This window comes from Aquila chrysaetos, chromosome 22 (assembly GCF_900496995.4).
Source record: "Aquila chrysaetos chrysaetos chromosome 22, bAquChr1.4, whole genome shotgun sequence".
Lineage (NCBI taxonomy): Eukaryota > Metazoa > Chordata > Aves > Accipitriformes > Accipitridae > Aquila > Aquila chrysaetos.
Window position 1 is genome coordinate 12079855 of NC_044025.1, and position 27657 is coordinate 12107511.

At 68.3% G+C, this 27657-nt stretch overlaps 3 protein-coding genes across 11 annotated transcripts in view; 2 read left to right on the plus strand and 1 right to left on the minus strand.

Moving 5' to 3' along the window:
• Positions 1–1209, plus strand: part of UIMC1 (ubiquitin interaction motif containing 1) — a 39233-nt gene extending 38024 nt beyond the window's left edge. For 7 of the 9 annotated variants that reach the window (XM_029997676.2, XM_029997679.2, XM_029997681.2 and 4 more), the window contains 2 exons: positions 187–250; positions 713–1209. In XM_029997676.2, coding sequence (XP_029853536.1) covers positions 187–250; positions 713–966 — 318 coding nt within the window. In that variant the 3' untranslated portion in view covers positions 967–1209. The remainder of the gene's footprint in view (positions 1–186; positions 251–712) is intronic. The other 2 variants (XR_005931093.1, XM_041119230.1) reach the window with 2 other exon arrangements.
• Positions 1210–1961: 752 nt separating this feature from the next.
• On the plus strand, positions 1962–7540 carry HK3 (hexokinase 3). Its single transcript, XM_041119392.1, is given in 19 exon segments — positions 1962–2104; positions 2596–2650; positions 2728–2890; positions 3217–3365; positions 3527–3646; positions 3764–3859; positions 3944–4086; positions 4088–4312; positions 4483–4638; positions 4750–4983; positions 5070–5374; positions 5454–5593; positions 5744–5863; positions 5952–6047; positions 6171–6270; positions 6403–6586; positions 6661–6816; positions 6995–7228; positions 7353–7540. Coding segments are annotated over 17 exon segments (2694 nt in total). The 5' UTR covers positions 1962–2104; positions 2596–2650; positions 2728–2790; the 3' UTR covers positions 7489–7540.
• A 64-nt stretch (positions 7541–7604) lies between these two features.
• Positions 7605–21313, minus strand: UNC5A (unc-5 netrin receptor A). The gene is made up of 16 exons (XM_029998299.1): positions 21178–21313; positions 12565–12786; positions 12299–12442; positions 12115–12218; positions 11806–11986; positions 11524–11691; positions 11169–11333; positions 10896–11084; positions 9988–10287; positions 9807–9894; positions 9553–9721; positions 9232–9465; positions 8968–9117; positions 8716–8880; positions 8446–8624; positions 7605–8226 (listed from the first exon to the last, which is right to left on the minus strand). Exons 1-16 carry the CDS (start codon positions 21296–21298, stop codon positions 8061–8063), a joined length of 2745 nt encoding a protein of 914 aa, XP_029854159.1. The 5' UTR covers positions 21299–21313; the 3' UTR covers positions 7605–8060.
• Between the last annotated feature and the right edge of the window lie 6344 nt (positions 21314–27657).

Sequence of the window (27657 nt, forward strand, 5' to 3'; positions counted from 1 at the left end):
GGGCAGGGGGCAGTGCCCTTCCTGTTGGCAGCTGGCCATGCTCAGCTGGAGGCCCTGGAAATGCAGCGTTCCCTCTTGTGCCCAGCCTGACCCAGTGGGCTGGGGGAATGTGTGGCCATGGGGCCACCCTGGCTATGGGGTCTCCTCACGGCAGCACTGTGACGGTGGTTCTCCTCTCCTTGGCAGGACGTTGGAAGGCAGGAGAGGGGACTCCTCAGGATGCTGGAGCTCTCGGAGAGCAAGTCTGCAGGTGGGAAGCTGCTTTCTGTGCCTGTCTGGCTGGGTCAGGGCTGCCCTTTCCCAGCTCTCCCCTTTCAGTCCTGGCTCGGCCTAGGCTTTGCTGGGATGGCCACTTCCCCCTGAAGAAGGGGTCTGTTCTTCTTGAGCAGAGCAGGAGACTATGGGCTTAGCTGGCTGTTGACATGCCCCAGCTGGCTGCACACATCCCTGCCTGTGCTCGCTGGACCTGTGCCAGCGCCCAGAGCCCTCGCAGGGGTAGGGTTGTGCTCTGAGCCATTGCACCAAGAGTTGCCCAGCTTTCTGGGGGGGGTGGCAGTGTGCTGCTGTCCCTGCCTGCACACCGGTGCTGCCCTCTGTGGATCCAAGGACAGGAGGAGATGGAGAGAAATGCTCTCAGCAGCACCCTCCTCCCCTTGCCCATGGCTCATGCCAGAGGGTGGCCAGGCAGGGCTGACGTGTGCTCTTGTTGCAGGTGCTGATGCGGGGACCCCCCTCACTGGAGTAGGAGACCAGCAGTCCCCTCCCACATTCTCAGCCAGAGCCGGGGAGCCAGTGGCAGACGGCTACAGCTCCCTTCAGCACCTTCCTTTTGATGTCTCCCCTGCAAAACCCAGCATCTCCTTGGAAGCCACGGACTGCATGGTGGACTCAGAGCCGCATGTGGCTCTTCACTTGGGCAGCCAGCAGCCGACCAAAGGCTGCCGCCGGAGAAGGCGCAAGTTCTGAGGCCAGGGGTCCAGCAGGTCCCCCCCAGCAGCTCCCTGCGCTCTGGCGAGGGTCTGCGCGGCACTGTACCCCTGCTTCACCTGCAGCCTTGTTCTTTCTCCCACCCCCCTTTTATATGTTTTCTACGACCTGTGCAGGGAGCGCCGGGTGGAGAAGTGACTGTGTGTTTTATAGGTGCCTGTGCAGCTTTGCTCTCTGTTAAAGAAATGGAAATATATTTATGTATGTTTTTATGAAACTGCAGCAACACGGAGGAGCTGTGCTGTCTTTCTCTGGGGAATGGGAGGCACCGGAGGGAGGAGAGGAGGTCCAAAATCACACTGCCCAAGGCCTGTCCTTGGGCTCTGGGGGGGTGGTATGAGCTGGGGGACCCCTTGGGCAGGGGGCTGCGGTGCCCGATGCTCCGTGGAGCGGCACGTCAGTGACTTTCCCAGCTGGGAGCTGCGGCGGGCGCCTTGATGCCGGCGGACAGTGGATGCAGAGACCAGTGGAGCCACGACCGCGGTGTCCCCGTGTCCTTGGTGTCGTCCCTGCCCCGGCTGTGCTGCCGTGGGCCGGGTCCCTGGGGCAGGGAGGCCCCTGCCTGCTCCCCAGGAGCATCCTCGCCCTGCCGCGGAGCCCCTCACGGGGAACGGGGTGCGGAGGGGAGCTCATCGCTGTGCCGCTTAATTAATGGGACGAGCTGACACGGCGCTAATTAAAATGCGGCCTCAAATTTAAAAGCGCCAATAGGGAACGAGGGCGGTGCTGCCCGGCCCGGGGATCGCGGGGGAGCGGCCCCTCCCGCGGGCGGCGCCCCGAGGCGGTGCGCGCGGGGGCCGCCCATTGGCCACGGCTGGGCCAGCGGCGCGGCGGGCCGGCCAATGGCGTGGCGGGGCGCCCGCGGGCGCTGCTTCTGTTGCTAGGGCAACGGCGGCGGCGTTGGCAACGGTCCCCCCGCGCCGCCACCGGACGCCCCCGCCGCCACCGGCCCCGCAGCCATGGCCAGCCCCGAGCGCCGAGGCTCCCAGCCCCAGTCCGGCCGATACGGCAGGGCGGCGAGGGCCTCCCGGGAACAGAGCCCCGCCGCCCCCGGCTCGGACGGCCTCCCCCGACGGGGTCTGGCCCGGGAGGAGCGGGGCCGCCCGGCCCTGAACCGGTGAGGGGCTCCGGCCCGGCGGCGGCCGAGCGAAAGTCAGGCGCGGGGAGGCCGCGGTCGGGGCCGGGGATGGGGCTGAGCAGGCTCCCCCTGCCCCCCTCCCGCCCCGGGTGTTGTACGTCCCCTGGCAGGGGAGAGACCAGCCTCCGGCCTCTTGCAGGTGGAGGGGAGACGCGGGCAGGGCGAGGCAGGGGCAGCCCCTTTCTCCCCCGGCCCCCGAGGACAGCCCCGGCGCCATCTCCATCGCGGGGCACAGCTGCCCCCTCTACGCCCGGCTGCTGGGTCGCGATTGCAGTGGAAGGACGCTGCAAAGCGCCGATGTTGTTGACACCGTGGCCCCGTGGAGCACGGATGCAGAGGGGAGGTGGGAGGCAGAGCCTGGGACGGGCCCCCCCTCAGCCCCACTCGTGTGCTTGGGCGTGGGCAGGCGTGTGTCCTGTCCTCCTGCGGGCCGGGGCTCTGCGGGTGACGCGCCGCCTCCCTCCACGCAGGTCCCCAGTGAGCCATCAGCTGGGCCACCGGATCGATGGTCCCGCCTGTGCACCGGTAAGCCCCATCCCTGTCCCGCGCCTGGCGAGAGGCATTCCCTGCCCTTCAGACCTGCCCTAACGAGCCGTCTCCAGGTACAACGAGCCCTGCTGGCGCTCACCATCCCGCTGGAGACACTGCAGGAGGTGAAGGGCCGCATGCTCCAGGCCATGCGCAAGGGGCTGAGCCGCCAGACGCATGCACAGGCCAACGTGCGGATGCTGCCCACCTACATCTGCTCCACGCCCGATGGCACCGGTAAGGCAGCCCAGCCTGGGGACATGCTGCTCTGCTACCTGCAGCCCCGCCTGCCTTGCTGGATGTGGCCCCGGGGGTGCTGGGGAAGGGTGCACTGGTCTCCGGTCAGTTACAGGGTCCATAAGCTGCCCTTGCGCTGCCTCTGCCAGTCCCCAGCGCAGGGGCAGAGGCCAGGAGCTGATTCCCTTGGCCCCTGCAGTGGTCTCAGGCTCTCAGGAGCCTCCCCAGTGGGTGAGTGACTGTCCCTGGGACAGGGTAAGGAGCAGATTTTGGGGGATCTGCCACAGGGCAGGTCTCTGCCTGACACTGCCTCTGCTCCCCTGTAGAGAAGGGCGACATACTGGTGGTGGAGCTGTGCCAGAGCCACGTCCGGACCCTGCGGGTGACCCTCCTGGGCGACGGGAACCAGAGCCCACAAGTGACATACAAGATCTTCGACATGCCAGGGGACATAATACAGGGCAAGGGGGAAGCGGTATGAGGAGGCCAGTTGCAGAGGGTGGCTGGTGCTGGGCTGCCCAGCACCATGGAGGCTCAGCAGGGCTCTGGGCCAGTGCTGGGGCTCTGGGCTGCCTCCTGCAGCCTGGGTGCTGGGTAATGGGGAGCAGCTGGTCACCCCCGACCATGCCTTTGCAGCTCTTTGACTTCATTGCGCAATGCGTGCGGCAATTCCTGGCTGGCATCAGCAGCCCCCAGCATCGCCTCCCCTTGGGCTTCGTCTTCCCCTTCAGCTGCAGACAGACGCAGCTGGACAAGGTGAATGGGACAGCCCCGTCCCGGGGCTGCAGCCGCCTCCTCCCCTGCACATCGGTGGTGGGGAGTGGAGCCAGCCCGGTGCCTGAGGCCAATGGCTCGGCCACGTGCTCTCCACAGGCTGAACTCATCTCCTGGTCCAAGGGCTTCAGCTGCAGTGACGTGGAGGGGAAGGACGTTGTGCAGTTGCTGCAGTTGGCCATCAACAAGCAGGAGGTGGGGGGGCTGTGAGGTGGGGGTGTCTGGCTGGGGGCTGCCCCGTGGAGCAGCTGATGATGCTCACGCTTTGCCCCTGGTCAGCTCCACCATGTGGATGTCGTTGCCCTGATGAATGACACTGTGGGCACCATGATGACCTGCAGCATGAGGGGGGAACCCTGTGAGGTCGCCTTGATCGTGGGTGAGCAGCGGGCACCCCGTGTGCCTGGGGAGGGTGCTGCGGTGGGGGGGGCTGTGCCAGTGCTCACCCCTATCACTCTGTGCAGGCACGGGCACCAACAGCTGCTTCATGGCCGAGGCACAGCAGGTGGAGATGGCGGAGGAGATCAGTGGGAAGATGTGTGTCAACACCGAGTGGGGCTGCTTTGGGGATGATGGCACCCTGAGTGACATCCTGACTCCCTACGACCAGCATGTGGACCAGGAATCCTCCAACCCCGGGGAGAAGAGGTGCACCCACCCCCCAGAGAGGGCAGGGTCCCTGGGCCTCCCCATCCATCCCTGAGCATGTCAGGCCCCACCATCAGGAGCACATGGCCCTCTGTGATGCTCCTGGGTGCTCTCAAAGGGCCAAGGGGTACCAGGAAGGGACAACTGACTACAGCTCGGGTTGCATGCAGGTTTGAGAAGCTGGTGGGCAGCCTGTACCTGGGGGAGATTGTCCGGCACGTGCTGACCGCCCTGGTCGCTGAGAAAGTACTCTTCACTGGGAGCAGTGTTGCCATCCTGAGGACCAAGGATGTGCTCAAGACCCAGCAGGTCCTGGAGATCATCGAGTGAGTGGGGACCAGGAGCTGCCACGGGTGGGAGGATGGGGGGGTGACAGGTGGGTGCCCCCGGCTGCGAGCCGGTAGCCCCCTAAGCTGGCGCTGTGGTCTCCCTTGCAGCAAAGAGGAAGGCATGGCCAAGGCAAGGAGGGCTCTGGAGGCTCTGGGGCTGCAGCCGAGCGAGCAGGATTGCTGCCGGGTGCAGCAGATCTGCCGGGCGGTGGTGAGCCGCGCTGCCGCGCTCTGCGCTGCCGGGCTGGCTGCCATCCTCAGCCACATGTGCCAGAGCCGGGAGCTGGAGCGGCTGGTGGTCAACGTGGGGGTGGATGGCGAATTGTACCGGGGCTACACCAGGTGAGGAGGGACATGGGGCTCCCGGTGTCGTCCCACCCCAGAGGAATGCCTCACACCCAGCCCTCACCATCTTCTTTCTGCGGCAGGTTTGGGGAGATCCTGCAGAGTGTGACAGGGCTGCTGGCCCCCGAGTGCACGGCCACACTCCTGCCCTCGGTGGATGGGACCGGGCAGGGGGCGGCCGTGGTGACAGCAGTGGCTTTGCGCCTGGCAGCCCAGCGCCGCGAAGTGGACCAACTGCTGGCCCCGTTGCGGCTCAGCCGCGCCGACCTGGAGCGTGTCCAGGCGCTGATGAGGCGGGAGATGGAGCTGGGGCTGGGCTTGGAGAGCCATGCCAGCGCCTCTGTCCGCATGCTGCCCACCTACGTCCGTGGCACGCCTGATGGCACCGGTGAGCGCCGGGGGCTTGGGGAATAGGGCTGCTGGGGACGCTGTGGCTCCCGCTGATGCCCCGTGCTGGCTCCCCGCAGAGCGAGGTGAATTCCTGGCATTGGACCTGGGGGGAACCAATTTCCGCGTGCTGGTGGTACGCGTGGCGCAGGACGGCATCCGCATGGCCAGTGAGATCTATGTCATCCCGACCGCTGTCACGCAGGGCACTGGCGAGGAGGTGAGTCCGAGGACCCATGGCCAAGGGATGGGGTGAAGGGGTAGGAATTGTCTCCCCGCCCTTGCTGCCCACAGGCCTAGTATGGGGCTGGGAGAGCACCCGCAGCATTGCCCCAGTCTGGCCCCTGCTGACCGTGGCCGCTTTCCGCAGCTCTTCAACCACATCATCGAGTGCATCATGGACTTTCAGCTGAAACAGAACCTGATGGAGCAGGTCCTGCCGCTCGGCTTCACCTTCTCCTTCCCCTGCCAGCAGCTGGGCCTGGATAAGGTGAGGGGGCGGCTCTGGCCCCAGGGGAGTGGGGAGAGCCCCGGGGTGTGAGGCGGCTGCCTGGCCCCTGCTCCTGCTTCTCTTCCAGGCAGTACTGCTGAGCTGGACCAAAGGCTTCAGCGCCTCGGGCTGTGTGGGGCAGGACGTGGTCCAGCTGCTGCGGGAGGCTGCCCAGCGCAAACAGGTAGGGAAAGGCTGGGGGTCCGTCCCCTGTCCCCGGGGTACCACCCTGCAACCAGGCGGCGCCAGCCCCAGGAGCCGGCTGGGTGCCACTAAGCTGCATGTGTCCCCATCTCCGGTTTGGCAGCACTTAGGGCTGAAGGTGGTGGCTGTGGTCAATGACACGGTGGGAACCATGATGTCCTGTGGCTATGATGACCCCAAATGTGAAATTGGCCTCATCGTGGGTGAGGAGCACCTCTGCACCCAGGGGGTCTCCCATTCCCTCACTATCACCCCAGCCCATGTGGCATGGCCACGGGGCGCCAGGCAGCTCTGCCAGGGCTGTGGTGGGGATGACACCAGTGCGGGGCCCACAGGGACGGGAACCAATGCCTGCTACATGGAGGAGATGCGGAATGTCGGCACCGTGGAGGGGGAGCAGGGCCGCATGTGCATCAACATGGAATGGGGGGCCTTTGGGGACAACGGCTGCCTGGATGACATCTTCACTGACTTTGACCGGCTGGTGGATGAGAAAACAATCAATGCGGGCAAGCAGAGGTGGGCGAGGGCCCGGGGCAGGGAGGGGGCTGGGTGGGGGCAGCTGTGTCCAGCTAAGGCTGTGCCCGGGGCAGGTTCGAGAAGCTCATCAGCGGCATGTACCTGGGTGAGATCGTGCGCCACATCCTGCTGGCACTGGTGGAGAAACAGCTCCTGTTCCGTGGCAAGCCCTGCCCCAAGCTCCAGACCAGGGACATCTTCCAGACCAAGTTCCTCTCCACCATCGAGATGTGAGTGCTGGGCTCCAGCGGGTTCCCTTAGCCCGGGGTGGGAGGTGTGAAGCCAGAGCCTTAAGAGGGGGGCTATGCTACACTGATGGGGCACAGACAGGGTGATGCCACCTCCAGCCCATGGGATGGGGACGGTGATGGGGACGGTGGTGCTAACAGTGCCCCTGGTCTGGGGCAGCGATGGGCTGGCCCTGCGGCAGGTACGGGCCATCCTGCAGGACCTGGAGCTCCAGGCTAGCTTTGAGGACAGCCTGCTGGTGCAGAAGGTGTGCCAGACCGTGTCCCTGCGGGCGGCTCAGCTCTGCGCCGCCGGCCTGGCCGCCGTGGTGGAGAAGATGCGGGAGAACCGGGGCTCGGCCCAGCTGGCTGTCACAGTGGGAGTGGACGGCACCTTGTACAAGATGCACCCGCGGTAAGTGGGGCCGGGGGTGGCAGGCGCCCACCGGGGACCCTTGCCCTACAGCAGGGGTCCAGGTGGGGAGGGGGGCATGGGGTGGGGGGCACCAGCCCTCACCCTCCCCGCCTGTCCTCCCCAGCTTCTCCCAGCACCTCCAGCAGATGCTGCGGGACCTGGCACCCAACTGCACCGTCACCTTCCTGCAGTCAGAGGATGGCTCGGGGAAAGGGGCTGCACTCGTGGCGGCTGTGGCCTGCCGCAGGGCCGAGCCCTGAGGACGGCCACCACTGCCACCACCGTCACCCCAATAAAGGGCTTTGCTCCGCACCTCCGACTCCTGAGGGGGGACATGGGGGTGGGGGGGCAGCGCACGGCCGGGCACAGCCCCACGTAGCAATATATATCGAATTTATTTACATTCACGTCCGGCAGACCCCCCGCCCGCGGCACCGCTATGTACATAAGGCCAAGTGTAAATACTTGAATGCACTTAATACAGAATTAAAAAAACGGTCTTTACACAACACGGCACGGGGCCCGGGGCCGCCTGGCCCCACACGCAGACAGCACGACGGCACCGCACGCACGACGCACACCCAGTGCCCCCCGGCCCCCCGCCACGGGGCTGTGGGACCCCCGGGGCCGGGCCGAGCCCTGCTGCCGCAGTGCTGTGGGGGGCCCGGCTGCCGTGGGGCACGGGCATCCCTCTCTCGCAAGGGGGGCCAGGTAGCCCAGGCAGCCCTCCCCGTGGGCTGTGGGGCAGCGGGGGCCCGGGGGCCGGCCGGGGCCCCCCCCGCCCCATGGCGGCGATCCCTCAGGAGTGGGGTTGGGGTCCCCCCCGCGGCGCTCAGCACTCGGCCTCGGAGACGGCAAAGAGGGCACCGTCCTGCTTGCCCACCTCGGCCACGGCGGCGGCCAGCTGCGAGAGGTTGCCGTTGGGGAAGTGCCGCGCTTCCCACAGGTTGAGGATCATGGCCGTGGGGCTGGGCTTCGAGGCGAAGAAGCTGAGATGGCTGGGAAGGGGGACAGAGGGACCACGTCAGGGCACAGGGATGGCTCCGCAGCCCAGGACCACCCCTGTGCTGACCTCACCTCGGGCGCCATCCCACTCCCAGTGGCCCACAGCATTCCAGCATCCATCCAGAGGTGCAGGATGAGGCCAGAATCCACCCCATCCCCATCCACCATGCCACCCCATCCCCATCCCCAGTGCTGTCCCCATCCTGGGCCACCTGTCGAGGTTGAGCTTCTGGGCCAGCGTCCTCCAGTCGGCTCCCCGGGTGCCCGGCGGGTCCAGGCTGCTGATGATCTTCTGGCGGATGAGGAAGGGGATCTTGAAGGCACTGGGGCCCACCAGGGCCGGGGCGCCCACCTCGCTGTCGGGGACCAGCCAGTCCGAAAACCTCGTGTCCTAGGGGAGAGCACGGGGGTGGTGGTGGGGGGGAGGATGTAAGCCCATCCCAGGGTCACCCCCAGAAGCCCCCCCCCAGCCCTGCTCTCACCTTGGAGATGTTGAAGTTGACGGTGAAGCTCTGCCCGTCGCCCTCCACCTGCCAGACCCAGATCTTGCAGGCCAGCTCGCAGGTGCTGGGGCTCAGGCGCTCCAGGGTGAAGGTGCAGTGCAGGAAGGGCTGCAGCCCGCTCCAGATGTGGTAGAAGGGGATCTCCTGCGGTGGGGTGATTGGGGGGGGGTCAGAGTGGCAGGCACAGCCCCCCCCCCATCCCTGTCCCCACCTTCTGGCCAGGCTTCTCACCTGGTAGCTGGCGAGGAGCTTGCTCTTCCAGAGGGAGCTGGGCATGTCATGGATGGAGAGGCGCAGGTTGTGGTAGCTGTCCTTGAAGTGCAGGACCCGGGGGGCTCCGATCAGCTGCCCCCCCAGCTGCTTCTCCAGCTGGATCACCTCCTGCCGGCACAGGCAGCGGTTGGGCAGGAGATGCTACACCCCGGGAGCCCAGCCCTACCTGCACAGCCCTCACTCCAAGCCGGGATGGGGGCATTGCACGGGGACCCCCGGTACCTTGAGGACATCCTGCGTGTCGCTGAGGCAGTAGACACGGATGTTGTACTCGAGCGAGGGGCAGGCGGCCGGCGCGAACAGGACCAGCTTGAGGCGCTTGGAGGCCGCCATGCTGAGGGACTCCCCGACCAGGGCGAAGCGTCCCAGCTGCTCGGTGAAGATGTAGCAAGCCTGCGCTTCCAGCTGGCAGTAGTACAGCTCCGTGCACGGCTCGGTGCCCAGCTGCAGCACATCCTGCGGCACCCAGGCAGAGATGCACCCCAGGCGTGGGCATCCCCCCGCCTCCAACGCCGACCCCCTCGCCCCTCCGCAGACGCTCACCTCCCACGTGCCCTCGCACGACTGCTTCTTCAGCCGAATGCTCCAGTTCTCAGCGCTGGCCTCCACGCAATGACCCATGGCCAGGATGGCGGGGCGGGTGAGGAGGACCCCGGGGGGGCCGCAGCTGACGATGGGGCTCAGTAGTGTCTGGCAGCCGGCCAGGGGCAGCCTGGGGCAGCGACAGGGGCAGCTGAGCAGGGATGCTCCCCCCCCCCCCCGCAGTAGCCCCGTGCCCCGGCAGCCCCAGCACCTACCTCACCTCCTCCTGCTTGTGCAGGGTCAGGTAGACCTCATAGATCTTCCCCCGTGGGATGGCATCAGGCGGGATGAGCAGGCTGATCCCTGGGGGGGGGGGGTGCAGGCAGGGGGGTGAGCCCCACGGGGACCACCCTGCACTGGGTGATGCTCCGGCACCCCACGCACACCCTGCCATACCTGTGTTGGGGATCATGAGCCGCCCCCCCAAGAAGTTGAAGGTGCCGTAGGCCATGTTGGTCGTCCCACGGGGCAGGGAACGAAAGTAGCTCTGGGTGGAGAGCCGGGCCACGAAGTCGGCGCCCTCGGCGGCAGGCGAGCTGTGGTGCAGCGTGTGCCGCCCAGCACCCAGCGGGCTCAGCAGGTGCCCGTTGGGCAGCTGGAGCTTGGCAGGGCCATCCTGGCGTGGGCAGAGCGAGCCCTGGTAGGTCATGGTGGCGGTGCTGAGGTCGGGCTGGATGGTGAGCAGGCTGGGGTTGTCTGCAGCACAGAGCAGGGGACCGTGGTGCCGGGGCACGGCAGGAACAGGGGGATGCCCACCGGCAACACAGTGGCACAGCCGGCCCTGGAGGGCATGGGGCACACAGCCTTTGCCCCATGGTAAGGACCCTATGGGGGCACAGCCACCCCTGGGAGTCCAAAGGGCATCGAGCCCCTGCCCCATGGCACAGACCCTTGGGGCACTGTCACCCCTTGGGTCCCCAGAGCACACAGCACCAACCCAGGGCACAGGCCCTCTAGGGACCAGGGACCCTACGGGACACAGACCTCTGCCCACAGACAGGGACTCTATGTGGCACAAAGCACTGACCCCACAGTCAGGGACTCTATAAGATATAGCGTGCCTGTCCCTAGGTCAGGGATCCCATAGGGCACAGAGCCCCTACTCAAGACCAAGGACCTCACGGGGCAAACAGCCCCTGCCCAGGGACCCCATGGGGCACAGAGCCCCCACCCAGGGCCAGGGATGCCCTGGGGCAGACAGCCCCTGCCCAGAGCCGCCCCGGGTGCACGGCCATCCCCAGGTCCCCAAGGGACACCATGTGCCAGCGCAGGCGCGCAGCCCCGTCCCCGCAGCCCTCGCTCACCGGCCTTGCTGGGCTTGATGCTGACGGGCTGAAAGCCGGCGGTGAGGATGGAGGAGTCGGCCACGTCAGCGTCCAGGCCCCCCTTCTTGCGGCAGTACACCAGCACCCCCACCAGCAGCAGCAGCACCAGGCACACGGCCACGGCCACCAGCCCCACGTACAGCGCCACGTCCTCCGCGCCGGGGGCAGCTGCGCGGGGCAGGGCGTCAGCACCCACGGGCACCCCCGGTCCCCTATCCCAGCGGACGACCCCGCCATCCCCGCCACGCTCACCGTGGCTGCAGAGCTCGGAGGTGCAGTTGCGGGTGTCCAGCTCGGGGCCGTGGCAATCCCGGCCCCCGTTGCGTGGCGCTGGCTCCGAGCACTCCCGGCTCCGCCAGTGGGTGCACTCGGCCCCGCACACCGACCACTTGCTCCACTCCGACCAGGCGCCGTCCACTGCGGGCACAGCCGGTGGTCAGCGCCCCGCCGCCATCCCCCTCCCCTGCCCGGGGGTCGGCAGAGACGGACACACGGGGAGGGGTGGGAGGACGAGACACCCGGGTGGAGAGGGACTGCGACGGGTGCAGCGGGGAGCGCAGCATCGGCACGGCGGAGGTGGCAGCGGTGCCCCGGGCAGGGTGGGTACCTGGGCAGAGGGTGGTGCAGGCGGTTTTCTGCACGTTTTGGCCCTCACAGAAAGCCCCCCCGTTGAGGGGCGTGGGGTTGGTGCACGTCCGGCTTCGCTTCTGCCAGCCCCGTCCACAGCTGGTGCTGCAGCCCGACCACTGCGTCCACGTCGACCAGCCGCCGTTCACTGGGTGGAGAGGGACCCATCAGTGCCCCGCCGGGACAGGGGACGCGGGGAGGGACAGGACGGGGAGGGTGACACCGGGGCAGCGTGGTGGGGACAGGCGCGGCGGGGCGGTACCGTAGACGGTGATGGCGGCGGAAGCGCTGCGGCGACGGGCCACGATGTTTTTGGCCACGCAGGTGTAGTTGGCGGTGTCGGCCAGGCGGGCCTGCCGCAGCACCAGGCTGTGCTCCGGTGTCACGTAGACGTTGGCGTCCAGCGCCGGGTCCACCAGCTCCTCGTTGCGCAGCCACTCCACCTGTGGGGCACGGGGACGTCACCGCGTGCCTGGCCGAGCCACCCCCCCCTTGGGGAGCGTGCACAGCGTCCCTGCGGGCACGGGGCACACTCGGCCGCATCCTGCTCTGCCAGATCACAGGGGCTCACCTCGGCGGGGGGGATGCCCTCGGGAGGGCGGCATGGCAGCACGATGCCCTGCTCGATGGAGACCTCCCTGGCCGTCGGCTCCTGTTCAAAGTTCTTGCGCAGATCTGGGGAGGCGCAGGAGTGAGGGGGGGGGGGTGCCAGGGCCAGCACCCCACACCCCATCCGGGCACCCACAGACACTCACAGGCGATGCGCACGAAAGCTTTCTGGCTCTTGGTGGTGCCGGAGGAGCTCCAGGCCACGCACTGGCACCAGTACTCCTCCAGCCCAAAGATCTTCTCCACTTGCTGGCGGGTGACCTCAATGCGCACCTCCATCACCGGCAGCCCTGCCACCGGCGGGCAGCAAGTCAGCGCCGGCACGCTGGGAACGGTCCCCGCGGCCCCTGCCCCGTGCAACCCCCACCCGGACGTCACCAGAGCCGGCACCGTCCCTCCCGCCGGCACTCACCGGTGCCGCGGTCGGTGCTGTGCTCTGTGACATGGTCGCCCTGGTGCACCCACTCGCCGTTGCACTTGAAGTAGATCTGGGTGGCAGGGGTGGCACGGCAGGCCAGGCTCACCGCCTTGTTCTTCACGATGTAGACGTCCTCCGGCTCCAGCTGGAAGTGCGGCAGCAGGTCCGGGGACGCGCCGGACACCGGATTGGCCACGGTCACACTTTGCTGAGCACCTGTGGGGAGATGGGGCTCGGCCACCTCCAGCGTGCCCGGGCTGGGCAATCACCCTTCCCGGTGTGGCCCTGTGCCAGCGGCCCCGTGCCCCGCTGCCATCCCCCTCCGCCAGCAATGCGGCAGCCCCCTCCCGGCCCTGCCATCCATCAGGGAGAGCAGCCGCGCGGTGGCTGCGCCCGCTGAACCCGCGCCGATCCCTCATGTCCACACTTAGCGCTAATGAAAAGGAAATGTAGTGTGACCAACAAGGGCCATTGCTCACGCCTCCCAGGGCGCCCGCCGCCCTCCCTCCCCAGCACGCTGGGAGGCGGCGGCCGGGGGCCGCATCCTGCCTCACCGCGCCCTGGCGTGGCGCAGGGATGCAGGACGAGCGGTGGGCTGTGCGCCCCGTGCCCTGGGGGACGTGGCAGGGTGGCACAGCGGTGTGCCCTGTCCTGTGCCGCTGGCACCCACCTGGGAGTGGGCACAGGCATGGCACGCAGGGGCTAGCTGTCCCCAGTGTCCCCAGGGTGGCGAGGATGGCTCAGGGCTACACACATGTCCTTCGGGGGGTCGGGCATCCCCCAGCTTCGCCTGGGGGCTGTGGGTGTGACCAGGGCAGGGTCCCTGGGGGACCGCAGCGCTGGGGACATGGCACATGGCACAGTCCCGCAGTGCCCACGTCCCCCAGTCTGGACACGGCTGGGTGCCCCCACTCCCCGCACCCTGACGGTGCCTGCTGCGGAAAGAGTTAATAAACCAGGGCCCTAAATAAGCATTTGATTAACAAACGATAAAATAGCGATTGTGTCACTGAATGAAGCTGTAATTGCTGCTGCTAATTGGCTGGTTAGGATTTAATAAGCAATTAAATGGGATGGAATGCGCAGTAATTAAGTGCCTTCGTTTGGCAACCCCCGCCGCTCCCCACAAGCCCGCGGGACCCGGTGGCCCATGGTGCCCACCCTGGCCTGCTCCCGCTTGGCACAACCACCCGTGCGATGGGGACACGGGGGTCCCTCGGGCCCTGGCTGAGTTCCCCCAGGGGGGCTCCGGGCCCCACTGCTTCCCCCAGCTGGATCAGGCCCCTCCGAGCCGGGGAGCGGGCATTGAGCGAGCCCGCCGCGGTGCCCGCCGGGACGGGCTAGGTGCAGGAGCTAATTTACGCGGTGAAGATAAACGGCCACCATAACGCGCTGGTTATTACCCCATCAGCACTTTTACAATGTCTCTGGCAATTAATTTAATTAAAACCCCTGTAGGGGATATACAGGCGTTTCATATTTCACTGGTTTAACGACCCCCCCAGCCGCAGCCCCGGGGCCGGCCCGGGGGGTCACGGCGCGGACAGGCGCTGCAGTCCCTGGTACGGTGACGTCCCCGGTGCCGGCTGCGGCACAGCTCGCCGCAGCACCTGCAGCTCACACTGCTGTGCCTCCTGCTCGGGCACCCCTGGGTGCCCACACCGCGCTGCTCACGCCGGCACGTGGGGCTCCGCGCTGTGCCGAAAGGCAACCCAATTTATTTATTAAATGCCAGGTTTGCCACTGCACAGCACCACCACTGCCTTCCACCCGGGCAGCTGCTGCGGGCACACTGGGTGAACGGGGGAGCGGTGCTGTGGGGACCAGCCTTTTAATCACATGTGAAATAAGTGCGGTGGGCGCTGAGCTGTGCGTCCATCCACCACGGCCGAGCAGAGGGGTGCGGCAAGCCCGGGGCCAGCACCGATGGGTGAGGGAGGCAGGATGGGCGCAGAGCCCCTCCAGCTACCCACCCAACCGGGGTACCGGGTGCCTTGCGGGCAGGGTAGGACCACAGGCAGCAAACAAAGCTGGGGACATGCAGCAAGCAGCAGAGCTGGGGGGGGGCTGCCAGGCACCCTGCAGAGCCCGCAGGTGGAATGCCATCCTGCCACTTGGCACCACGCTGGGCACCGGCGGGGCTGTGCGCTGTGGTGCGGTCACGGATGGAGCCATGCGGCACGGCTGGGAGGCTGGAGCTGGCCTGGAGCCCCGGTGAGGGGGTGAAAGGGCTGTGGTGTGGGTGCCGGGTGTACCACGGGCACCCCACGCATGATGGGTACCCCACGCGCTGTGGGCACTGCATGCACAATGGGCGCCCAATGCACTGCGGGCACCCCGTGGCCGTCCAATGCGCCACGGGCACCCCACGCAGCGTGGCTATCCCAACCACCACAGGTATCTCACACACCGTGGGTGCTCCGTACCCTGTGGGCACCCCATGCACCACGGGCACCCTCCCCTTGCAGACACCCGCACGCGCCGTGGGCCCCCCCCCGCACGCCACGGACACCCCACACAGCGTGGGCACCCCCAGCCCGTAGGCATGGGCGCAGCGTGGGTGCCCCGTGGGCAGCGGCCCCCCCACGCGACGCCGTGCGCCGGCTCCCGCACCGCATCGGCCTCGCCGCTCACCTGCCGCTGCGTTGCCATGGAAACAGGCGAGATGCTTATGTCACCTTGGCAAAGGGAATCGGGGAACTTCGGAGGGGATGGGGGACGGGGACCAGGGGGATGGCGGGGAGCTGGGTCCCACTCACCCCAAGGACCCCCCCTCGCCACGGCGGAGGGCACAGCCCCGGCCGGCCGCTCTCTCAGCAGCCAAAGGGGTAATTGGGAGCATGGTTTGCTACAGTGCCGATAAATCACAGTCGGTAAAGCCAGTGCATTAAGCAGGGCTTTATTATCAATTATCCCCCGCCCACGTGGGCTAACAAGTGCGTCGGCAGGCCTGATGAAGGGGCAGGGTGCTGGGGGCCAGGTTGGAGAGCTGGGCTGTGGCACCCACCCTGGGGTGCAGAGGGGATGGGGCCACCCTGCTATGGGTTCCCAGCACCTGCCCTCACCCTAGCATTGCAGGACCCCCAGCCACTCCTTGCCCCCTCCCAATGCATAAAGCCCCCCTGCTCCCTGTGCCCCCCAGCTGCTGCCACCCTGGGTGGCCACACAGCCTCTCACTGTAGCACCTGGGCACCCCAGCATCAGAAACACCACGTGTAGTGGTGTTACTGGGCAGGGAGAGATTGCAGGACACTGCATTGCCCAGTGGGGGGGGGGGGCAACTGCCAGGACCCACTAGGTGCCAGCGGGTGCCCCCCCCAGCCTGGTCCCTCTGGTGCTCAAGGGGCTGATCCTGCCCCCAGCGCCGGTGCCACGCTCCCCAGCGGCGCAGAAAGCAGCACGCCGAGCTCCTTGGTGCCTGCTGCGGGGAGACGCCGGGAAGGTCAGCGTGTTCTTGGCGAGGAGAGGCTGCCCGCCGGCGGCTGCGGCAGTGCCAGCCCCGGCACCGGCACGCCGGTGTGCGCCCACTCGGCACAGCTGCCCCCGGGAGGGCGCAGGCAGCTGCCTGCAGCGGGAGAACGCGCTGATGGGACGGGTTGGCCCCATCACTGCTGCCCAGCCGGGACCCGTGCATCGACCGTCCCCAGCGGGGCACCGAGCCGTCCCCGGCAGCCCTGCCCCAGCCCTCCCTCTGCCTTCATCCCCTGCCTGCACCCCTGCCTGATGCCCGCCGCCCTGGGGGTCCCTGCGGCAGGGTGGGGACCTCACCGCCAGCACCTGCCCCCCGCCTGGAGACGTCCCCGAATCCCCGTGGGCCTTGCAGCCAGCAGATTCAATCCCAGCTGGCGCCCCATCCATCGCACCCGCGCCAGGCCTGGCACGCCATTAACATGAAAGATTTCCTCGCACTTTGCCGGCACCCGGCCTGCTCCCCAGCAGCAGGTAATTAAAGCAATAATTGCCGCTGATTGCGCCGGCCTAATTGAGGGAAGGGTGGGTGTCAGGGGGAGGGCAGAGGATGCCCAGCTGTGCCCAGGGGAGCCTGGGGGTGCCAGCCCTGCCTGCTGCCCCGCACACAGGGGTCCCCGCTGCTGGCACTTCGCTCTCGGCAGGGCGCAGAGGAGGCCGTCTGGCACGACTCACGGCCATCAAAAAAGCTTGTCTGGGGCTTTGAGCTGGGCACCATCCTGCCGGGAGAGGCTGGCTCCGAGCCACAATGAGCCGGTACTGCCCCCGGGAGACCCCCAGCGAGGGGCCACGGCATCGCCCGGCACTGCCCAGCTGCCCGTGGCTGCTCCAACGCTCACCTGGAGCATCTGGGCATCGGCAAACGCTCCCCCTGCACGCACCTTCCCACCCCACGCAGCCCCCGCGGTGACGCCAGGCGGGTGCCAGTGCCAGCCCCAGCTGGGCAGGGAGCCAGCAGGGTCGGATGCCAACACCGGGCAGCGCGGCCCGGCTCCCGGCCAGTCTGGCGCGTGGCAAGCGCGGGGGACGATGCGATGATGGGCAGAGAGTGCCGACCTGTCCCTTGTGCTCCAACGGGCACAGTGCCCCCGAGGGTGCCCCCACCTGCCCCAGGACCACATCCCCAATTTCCCAGTGTGTCCCCACGAGCTGGCCGCTGTCCTGGCCCCCCAGGCGTGTTCCCCACGTGTGCCAGCCCCACAGCCATGGGAGAGGCTGGGTTGGGGTGGCGGGGGCCGGAGGGTGCCTGTCTCCCGGCGAGCGCGTGGCAGCGTCTGGGCGCTGATTAAGCGAGCGCTTGTTATGAATGAATTAGTCAGGCGGGTTTGCATGACAATGGAGCTGCCTAATTACGGATTTGAGCTGATAACGCTCTCCCCATTACATGCAATTAGCATGTGCCAGGGTGGGCAGGACTCCCAGCGGGCTGCGCCCTCGCCCCACCCCAGCGCCCGCCAAGGGGTCTGCACGGCCCCAGCCATGCCTGAGTGTGGCCCACGCTGCCCCGTCCCCAGGGTCTGGGGACAACGGTGCCGGCAAAGGCAGCCAGGGGTGGCAGCCCCTCCCCAGGGACCACCTCTGCCTGCCTGGGGGCTAGCAGCCCTGGCACGCACTGCTGGGCACCTTTCCCCGGGCACCCACAAACCGGTCCCCTCTCGGCCCCATGGCACACACAGAGCCCTGTTCCCCGCCAGCCCCGGGTGCCTGCTGAGCCCCACAGCCCCCCCAGACCCAGTGTGCCCATAGGACCCCTGCCAAGCTGTGCCAGACCCATCAGCAGCACTGCATGGGGAGAGGGTCCCGTCCTGGCCCCAGCTTGGTGGCAGACAAGGGGATCCCCCAGCCCAGCATGCCACTGGGATGGTGTGGGGGGGACAGGACCGGCCCAGCCCCATGTGCCGGGGCTGTCGTTGGGGTCCCGAGCCTGGGGAGCCGAGCGGCTTTTCTGGCTCTCCTTTAACTGACAGTGAAGAGCAAACGCTCCCGCCAAGCCCTGGCCCCGCTGGGAGGAGTGTCAAGGTCACCCTCAGCCCTGCGTCCCTGCCGGAGCGGGGAGGGGAGACGGCTGCGGGGCTGGGAAGGCCCCTCCGGCCACTCAATGGTCCCAGGTGCCAGGGTCCAGCCCCGTGGCCTCTCTCCCTCCCACCCACAGGTGGCACACGGTGGTGACGGCAGCCCCGGCACCCCACAACACTGTGGCAGCAATGGCTGGCTGGAGTGGGCTGGGACCTGAGACCCCCACCCTGCAGGCAGGAGCCCCGGGCAGGGCAGGTTTGGGGGGGTCAGGGTGAGCTGTGATCTGCCTGATGCCCACCCGTGAGCAGCACCCAAAGAGCGGGCAAGGTGGCAGGGCCAAGGGATACTGGGCAACTGGGCCTGACTGGATGAGGATGGGATCCCAGTGTGCCCAGCCTGGAACCAGCTCACCCCAGCCGACCCGCAGGCAGACACGCGACGCATGGAGCAGCGATGGTGCTGACAGCCAGAGTGGTGCTGGCACTGAGGGTACACCCCTGGGTGCAGGGTAGGGCACGGCGGAACATGCATGGCGCCTGGTCCCCGTGCCATCATCCCTCGGGCACCAGCACCAGTCCCAGGGTGGTCCCGGGTGCTGCCGGCCACCCAGGTGGGACAGGCACTCAGCTGCACCCACGGCTGTGAGGTGCCCACAGTGGTTCCGGGGGTGCCCAGCCCCTGGCGGCACCGCCAGCGCCCCGGTCCCCTCCCGCAAGCACCTGCCAGGCTCTGCACGGTTTGATGTAGTGCCAGCCCCGCGTGGCACCGAGCCAGAACAAACAGCCCTGGGCGGGCTGCGTCTGCCGCGCACTCGTGCTGACAGCCGGCACAGCAGCTTCCCGGCCGCCCGGCGCACGCCAGCCCTGCCTGCCGCCCTGCCCTCCTGCCTGCCCCGCCGAGGCACCGGTGCTCAGCCAGGCACGGGTTGCGGGACGCTGATGGGATGCGGCTATCTGGGATGCCAGGCTATGGGGCACCAGGTTGTGGGGTGCAGTGGTCGGGGGCTGCCTGCTGGAGCCCGAGGGTCCTCAGAAGCCCGGTGAAGCCAGCGGCACCATGTGGCTTATGCACGGTGAGAGCAGAGCCCGTGGCCCCGACCAGAGGAGATGGGGCAGGAGCTGGTGTGGGTCGCACTTGCTGGGGCAAGGGCCAGCCTGGGGGCAGGAGATGCACTAGGGCCTGGCACCAGCTGCCACAGATGCCAAGGGGAAGGGCCCACGGCAACGTTGGGCAAGGCGTAGCTCTGGGAGAGGACCCTGCCCCTGTGCCCTTGTCCACCCACCAGCACAGCAGTTGAGGGGGGCAGCCCCGGCGCCTCGGGTGCTCGCCCTGCACTGCTGCCCGCGGGTGAGTCCCAGCCCTCGCTGCTGCTCTCGCCCTTCCCCTGCGGGCACCAGCAGCAGAGCAGGCAGCCCACACCGGGGATGCTGCTCCATGGCTGCAAGCAGGGTCCCTTTGCCTGGATGCCCGGGTTCCCCTGTCCCCAACCTGTGCCTCGGTGCCCCTGGGGAAGGGGTGCCCTGCCATGCCATGCTGTACCATGCCGTGCCATGCCATGCCAGGCAGGAGCGGCACCCGGTACGCAGAGGCCCAGCACTGCCACGTCTGTGCTGAGCGGCAGCCACGCAGGTGGCTGGGCTCAGTCGCGCCGCGGCCGGCTGTGAGCTGCCTGCCAAGCGAGTGGTGGGGACGAGCTCCCGCACCGCACTGCCCTGAGCCGGTGCTGGCACCGCTGGGCCCCCCCTACACCTCCGACCACAGAGCCAGTGTGGCGTGGCCTGGTGGACCCCCTCGTCCTGCTGCCCCCCACCTCTGTCTATCACCACAGCCCCACGGGTGCCATGGGGACAGCGGTGCTCCATGCCCAGCCGGGGTTCGGTACCCGCAGCACTCTCCATATGGGGTCCCCTGCACCCAAGGGGTGCCCACCCCACCGCCCTGGCTCTGCAGTGTCCCCGTGCAGACGGGGCCATGCTGGGAGCACTGGGCACAGGGTGCCTGGGGTGTCCGGCCGGGAAGGATGTGTGCAGGGAGCACGGGGGCTGCAGCCCCCCTGTGTGCCCGCTGTGCCCACCCGGTGCACCGAGGCCAGGCTAGGGGACGTCTCCGGTGGCGGCAGGAGGGTGGGTGGGCCGGGACCCCCGGGCGCAGAGGGGGTCCCCCCTCCCAGACCCCCCGCAGAGCGCACGTCCAGCCCCGCGCAGCTCCCCGCCCCCAGCCTGGTCCTTTGTCTGCAGCCGCCACTTCCAGGCTGCCGTGACACCTGCCAGCGGCCGCCAGCCCCGGGCACCCCCCGCGCCCCCCGGCCCCCGGCCCGGCAGCCGGTGCTGCTCAGCCCCGGGGGTCCGGCTCAGCCCGCTCCCCCACCCGCCGGGTCCTGCGCGGGGGGGGGGGGCAGAGCTGGGGGTAGCCGGGCTCCGGACCGTCCGCGTCTGCAGCAACACCGATGCGGCCTCGCGTACCCCCCACGCCACGGCCACACACGCGCACCCCCGCGGCGTGAGAGCACCCCTCCAGGCTATCCCGTCACCACGGTCCCCCGTGTCCCGGCCAGGTGATGGCGACGGCAGGGATCCCGTGCCGGGGGCAGGGATGCTGTGCGTAGGGCAGAGATGCCGTGCGTGGGGCAGGTCCGCTGTGGAACACCCGTGGCCGGGGCTGGCAGGCCCCCGGGGGAGCGGAGCCGTGCCGGCGAGGCGGCGAGCGCCAGCCCCCCCCCCCCCCAGTGCGGGCAGCGTCCGGGGGAGCGCCGGCTGGGCACGCGTGTGCGGCCATGCGTGGGCATGGGGCGGCGGGGTGGGGTGGGGGGGGCGGCAGTGTCTGTCGTGGGGCAGGGGGCACGCCCCCTGCCCGGGAGGGCACCCCGCGGACACCCCGGTACCCCACGGCCGGCCGGGCACCCCGCGCAGCGAACGGCCTCCGGCCCCCTCCGCGCCCCGTCCTCGGGAGGGCACCCGCCTCTCCGCAGGACGCCCGCCCGCCGCCGCTCCACGGGTGACCTTGCCCAGCGCCCGGTGCCGGTGCCGGTGCCGGGTCCCCGCCGCGCAACGCCCCCCCACCCCCTTTCCTCCCCCCCCCACCGCCCGGAGCCCGGTACCCCCGGGGGGGCGCGCGGTGACTCACCGGCGGCGGCGAGGAGGGCAGCGGCGAGCAGGGCACCGAGCGGCCCCGGCGCGGCGGCGGCGGCGGCGACGACGGCGGCGGCGGCGGCGGGGGCCCGGCGGCGGCGCGGCCGCGCACCCATGGCGCGCCCCGCGGAGCGCTGCGCGGCGCGGCGCGGGGCGAAGGGAGCAGGGCGGGCCGCGCTCCGCGGCGCCCTCAGCGGGCCATGGCGCCACCGGCCCCGCCACCGCCACCGGCCCGGCCCCGCCGCTGCTGCCGCCCGCCGCCGCGCCGCTCCGCTCCGCCCGGGCGCCGCCAATGCGGGGCGGCGAGCGCGGACCCGCCCGCGGAAGGGACGGCGCAACAGCTGGGCGCGCCCCCGCCGCCGCCGCCGCCCCCCGCCCCGCGCCCCGCTCCGCGCCACCGGCACCGCACACCCCCCCCCCCACCCCGCCGTCTGCATCTCCACTCTGCATCCCCCCGCCCCGGACCGGCGCTGGGGGTCCGCGCTCATCCCCGAGCTCGGCAGCCCCCGGCGAGGCACCCCCCTGGTTTGCACCCCCCTCCCCGGGCACGGTGCACCCGCCCCCGGCACGGCATCCCTCTCCCCCCGGGAGACCCCATTTCCCCGGCACGGCACCCGCCCCACACCCTGCTCTGCCCCGAGTCCCTGCTGCAGACCTGGGCCAGGTGATGCCCAGGGGTCCCCCAGACCAGCCTGGCACCCCACGGGTGGGGGGGACACGGACACAACCCCAGGAGAAGAGGGTCCTGCCGGCACCCTGCCCGGCACCATGCAGCCACCACAGCTCCGGTGGGGGAGCACGGTGTCTTCTGCTGGGAAATGTCACGGAAGTGGGGCCACCATCTTGGCGGGAACATGTGCCACCCGTGGGGCCCCACCTCAGTGTCATACAAGGGGGTCTGGCCCCAAGGTACCCCACACTCAGCCAGGCCGGCCTCTCCCAGGGGATTTGGCTCTGCCCTGGCTGCAGGATGCAGCCCCTTCTTTCCCCGTGCCATCCCTGCACCCAGCCAAGGTGCCTGCCAAGCAGCGTGCCAAGCAGCGCTGCCATCACCAGCGAGCAGATTGCAATGTGGGCAAGGGGTGAAGGGGGGTGAAGCTGCATTGGGGTGCCCGAGGTGCTCCCCAAACCCTGTGGGAGCCAGAGCCTGCAGCGGCGGTGCCGAGCAGCCCCCTGTCCCCAGCAGCGGGGGCCGGGCAGGGGCAGGGCCAGGCAGTGGCTCCCAGCGCCGCGCAGCGATAATTTCATTAGCAGCTCCAGGAACAATTAACAACTGCTCCAACACCTTCAAGAGCTGAAGTGGGTATGAAGCCAGCACGGCTCTCCCGGGTGGCACCGGCTGTGCCACGGCCTCCATCCGCCCCGGTGCAGCGCTGGTGGTGCCCGGCAGAGCCGAGGCCACTGCCAACCCAGCCCCGGGGTGAGGCCAGAGCCATCTCCCACCATCACACCCCTTGCCAGGGACCTCCCCTGCCAAGACGGTCATTCACCGGCCATGTGCGCAGGCAGGGCAGCGCACGCGGGGCGGCACCCATGGGTGCCTGCTCCTGTCCCGCCGTGCTGCCTCAGGCAGTGCCCCGAGCCCCAGCACATCCTGCACGGACACTGGTGGGGGCCAGCTCCCAGAGGAGACCCCTGGTGCCCGATGGGCAGAGCCCCAGTGTGGCGATAACCACCCTCCTTCAGGCTGGCTCGTTATGACTGATGGCATTTGCATGGAAACAGGATGTTTTTACTCCTCGCGCTCCATCTGCTCCTGCTGAATTCACTGCGCCGCACGTGAGCTCCTGGGGGGGCTGCCATGGGAACCAGGGCGAGCTCCCCCGCAGCGCCGGGACCCGCAGCCCAGGCTCCTGCGGCGGCCGGACCCCCCCCAGCCAGGCGGTGGGGCAGGGCGAGGCAGGAGTACCCGGCACGGATGGCACCTACGCAGGGCACCCAGCACGGTGCCGCCCTGGGGCAGCGCGGCGGGGAGGGGGCTCGGGGCCCCCGGTGCGGTGCCAGCCCCATCTGCTCCTTGCGCTGCTCTCCCGGGACGGCTTCCAGCTCCCGCCTTTGGCGCTGAGCCGGTGGTGCCAGCAACAACACTCCCACCGCCCAGGCGCTCACCGCACCCTCCCTGCCCCACCACCTGCCCAGGAGTGCCAATGGTTCCCGGTCCTGCCTTGGCTTCGCCCAGTTCCCTCGCCACGTGCTCGTGACGTGCGGTGCCACGCGGGTGCCGTGCCGAGGCTGCGCGGCATTACCCTATGCTTCCTTCCTGCGCCGCGGGCCGGCATGGCCAGACCGTCAGTGGGGAAGTGGCAGGGCGCACTGACGAATTAATAGACTCTAATTAATACAGATTGGGGAGATCACTTCCAATCCCTCTCGCTCTCCCTCTTGCTGAGGACGAGCCGAGGGGACGGATGAGCCGGATCCTGCTCCGCAGCTGCCAGAGCCCTAAGCCTTGCCCGCCAAGGAGCCGTGCCAGCCTGGCTCATGCCCATAGGGGCACCCGGGACCCCTGACCACCTGCCAGGGGCGGCGTGAGGGGCCACACGTGTGGGGAGCTGTGGGACTCGGGGGCTTTGAGGAGAGGAGTGCAGTGTCCGGCTGGCCCAGTGCCCCCAAGGCAGCATGCTCAGCACCTGGGTGTCCTGCGACCACCGCAGCCCCGAGGGGATCCCGGAAGCACCGGCCCCACCGGGTGCCGTAAATGGATTATTACTCAGAGTAATTAAGATGGAATTAAAAATTAATTCTCTTCTCCAATGCGCTGCGGTCGTGGTTCAGCCACGTGCTACAGCCATTGTGCCAGGGCTTTCTCCTGAAAGAAACTGGGTTGGGGTGGAGGTGTAGTTGGCGAGCGGTGGCACCCGGGCTCCGTGGGCTGCGGCTGCCACCTCCCTGGGGACGTCACCGCCCTGGCACTGCTCCCCCCTCACCATGTGCCCCAGGCCTCGTGGCCAGCTGGGCCAGTGGAGGCGAGGGACCCAGGACCATCTACCGCTGGGCCCGGCAGAGCCCCTGCCTGTGCCATGCCCGACCTCCTGCCCGGCCCCAGCAGCCAAAGGCAAGGCCAGCCCCAAGATTTTCTAAACTGCCATCAAATATTTAAATAGGTATTTGAAGCTCATGTATAATGGATCACCCGCGCACTGCCTCCCCATCCATTTGTGGTATTTAAGGAAGTCGAATATTAAACACCATTGTATTAGCAAAACCGCCGTCTGCCTAATTGAGTTACAAACAGGGAAGGTGCTGACGAATAAACAATGCATAATGCATGGCCCCACGAGCAGGATGCGGCCGGCGCCGGACAGGGCTGTGTGGGGTGCTGGGGCCAGGAGGGTGCTCCAGCAGGGAGTGGGCTCTGGCACTGCTGGTGTTGATGGCATAGCCAAGGGTGTGAGGAACACATGGGCTGTATGAGGGACATATGCCAGCGCATGGTACAGCACGGCATGGGACGGCATGGCACAGTGTGGGACATTGCAGGCCTGATCCTGCACAGGGATGCTCGAAAACGGAGCCAGTGAGAACAACCCCAGCCACACGAGGAACAGAAAGATTATGAAAATGGAAAGTAAATAAATATGGATGTTGAGGACCTAATTCTGATAAGAGGATTTTCAAAATTAGCCATTTGCAAGAGTAGATTAATGGCACACGGCGCTGGGAGTGGGAAGGGCTCTATTGATGCGCAGCAAAGCCCATCCCGGCACAGCCCGCTCCTCACAGCCCCCAGCGCCCGCAAAGCCACTCCCCGCTTTTTAAGGAGACGGATTTGCTGCTGCTGTGGGGAAAAACGGGGTGGCTGGAGGGGCTGGGGCACAGCGCGGTGCCACCCTGCACACATGGGTCCTGCGGACGTGGTGCCGTGGTGCCATGGTGCCAGGACCTCACCGGAGAGCGTAGGGGACCAACAGCGTTGGGGTGCTGGTGCCTGCGCCCGGGCAGGCGGGAGGGTGGGCACGGTGGTGGCACGCAGCCTGGGGTGCGCTGTGGATGTGCACTGGGGGTGCTGGGGCAGGGGCATCTCCATACGCCCCAGGCTGGGCACGGGCAGGAGGCTGCCAGGGCTCGGAGAGGCTTTTTGCATCCCCTGACTGGGATTTTCTATCCAGGCAGCCAAGCAGAAATCTCATTACAGCCCGGCACAAAGGCAGCATCCCTGTCCCCGTCCCTGTCCCCCCGCCTGCCTGGGGGCTGGGGCAGGCTGCGGCGGGCACGGCTGCGAGCAGCGGGAGGGTGTCCTGAACACGGGCAGCCAGTGGGGCTGAAAGTGGCCATGTGCTGCCCCTTGCTGCAGCCCGGGACCTGCCAGCCCCCTCCCCAGCCTGACACAGATCCCCCCCAACTGTGGCGCAGGTGGGTCAGGCGTGGGTCCGAGGTGGGTGCCAGCTCCCGTGGGGCCTCCAGGCTACGTGTGGGGCAAGGGCCATGAGCTCACAGGCAGGGCTGGGTGCAGGCAGCCCAGGCGCTCCGGGTGCCCGGCGCTCCTACAGTAGCAGCAGCACCAATTAATTAGCAGGGCGGTGGGAGAGCAGCCGGCGGAGCTGCGCAGGATCGATGGGCACATCGACCGCCCGGGAAACACCAGGCCTCCCAGCCAGAGACGTGGTGCTGAGGTGGGCAGGCAGGGAGCCGGGCAGGGAGTCTGGCAGGGAGCCTGACAGCCCCCCAGCCCTGCTTCTGGGTGCTGGCAGGGGTGGTGGCTCTGGGCTGCAGCATCACCAGGCCCTTGCAAGGGGACACCAGGGTGCACAGGGCCAGGAGGGAAAGGACAGGCACCGGTGGCACTGCCTGCCGTGTGCCCCGGCAGCCCCAGGGCTGGCAGCTGCTCGCCCCGAGCCAGGAGAGTGGCTGGTCCCTGTGCCATGCTGGGAGGATGTGGGGGTGCTAATGGAGCCCCCCCCTTTCCCAGCTGTTGGGATGCATCTGTGTCGAGAGAGGTGCAGGCTGGTCCCTCGGAGCTGGTGGCATCAGCTGGGGGAGCCGAGAGATGGGGCTGTGGGCAGGGGCTGTGCTGTGCCCGTGCCAGAGGCTCGGGGACAGCATGGGCATGGTGCCTGGTGGGCGACAAGGCCCTGTGGGTACGTGCCAGCCAGCTGGGGGGGCACCCAGGCTATGGCACGGGGCCAGTGGAGCAAACCCCAAAGGGGTGGTTGGTGGCCGGAGTGGCACAGGGCAGGGTGGCAGGGACAGCTCTGCCTGCGGCGGGGCTCTGCCTGCAGCCTGCCGCAGCACCGTGCTGCAGCCATGCCTGCAGGTCTGATGCCTGCAGGTCTGTGGTCACACAGCTCCTGTCCCCATCCCCATCCCTGTCCCCATCCCACCCCGCCCGCTCCCCTCGCTTGCCTCCGCCAAGCGGGAAGTGCCAGCCCGTCCCTGCGGGGAAGGAGAGCACTCAGCCGTGCTGCAGGAGCCTGCTTGCTACCCAGATGAGAAGTGACAGCAAGGGACCCTTCTCAGGTACAGGCTTCCTGCAGCGCAGGGCAGGAGATACTGTCCCCCTCTCCCCCTCCTCTGCTGCTGGCACTGGGGACAGCCCTGCAGGCATTTAACCCCTTCCCCTCCGTGCAGACCCCTCCATGCCACCCACCCCCCCGGCGCTGTTGGAGGGCAGCAGCCCAGCATGGGCAGGCAGCACCAGCACTGCCATGCCTGTCTGCCCCATGCTGCAGGGACAGCAGGCAAGGAACAGGACGGGAGCCTGAGGCCAGGAGCAAGACACATGAGTGCAGCCCCACTGCTGTGCCCTGCCAGGCGCAGAAGCCCAAGCATCGAGGGGTCCATGGGTCCCTCGCCTCCCACAGCTCCCACACTGGCTGCTGTCTCCTGGGAGGTTGTCATGGGAACAGTGTGCTGTAGGTACCCCTCAGCCTGGGTACCCCTCCTCACATGGCATGGTGATTCTGGATCGAGGGCAAGCTCAGCCTGTGTCCTTACCAGGGCCAAGCAGAGTGGGCAGGGAGGGCACGGGCCACCTCGTGGGGGCCCATCCCCTTACGGATGCTCGGGGGATGCTGGCGGTACCCAGCGATGGAGGTCCCCTACGTGCCCACATTCCCCTTGCAAGCGCCCAGAGCATCCCTGCGGTCCTGGAACAGGCGATGGGGCAGGGCGGTGGGCGCAGGCACCACGGGAACAGTGTGGCACAGCCCCAGCACCGGCAGCCGCGCTGCCTGCCCACTCCCACGGTGAGCCAGCGCTGCCTGTTCTTCCCCGGCCCACGCGCCCTGCCATGGAGCCAGCAGCTCGTTCCCCAGTTACTTTGCGGGATTTTAACCCTGCAGCACCCACTGGTTGCAACAGGATGGGTGCAGGCACCCATCCTGGCACCAGGTCCGTGCCGCGGGCAGGAGGCAGGATCTGTCCTTGCTGCTGGAGCCGTCAGAGCTGGTGGCGCAGGGAGAGGCCGGGCTGGCAGCCTGCCGAGCCGAGGCGCGGGCCGGCAGTGCCTGGCCCTGGCTGCGTGCCAGCTGCCGGC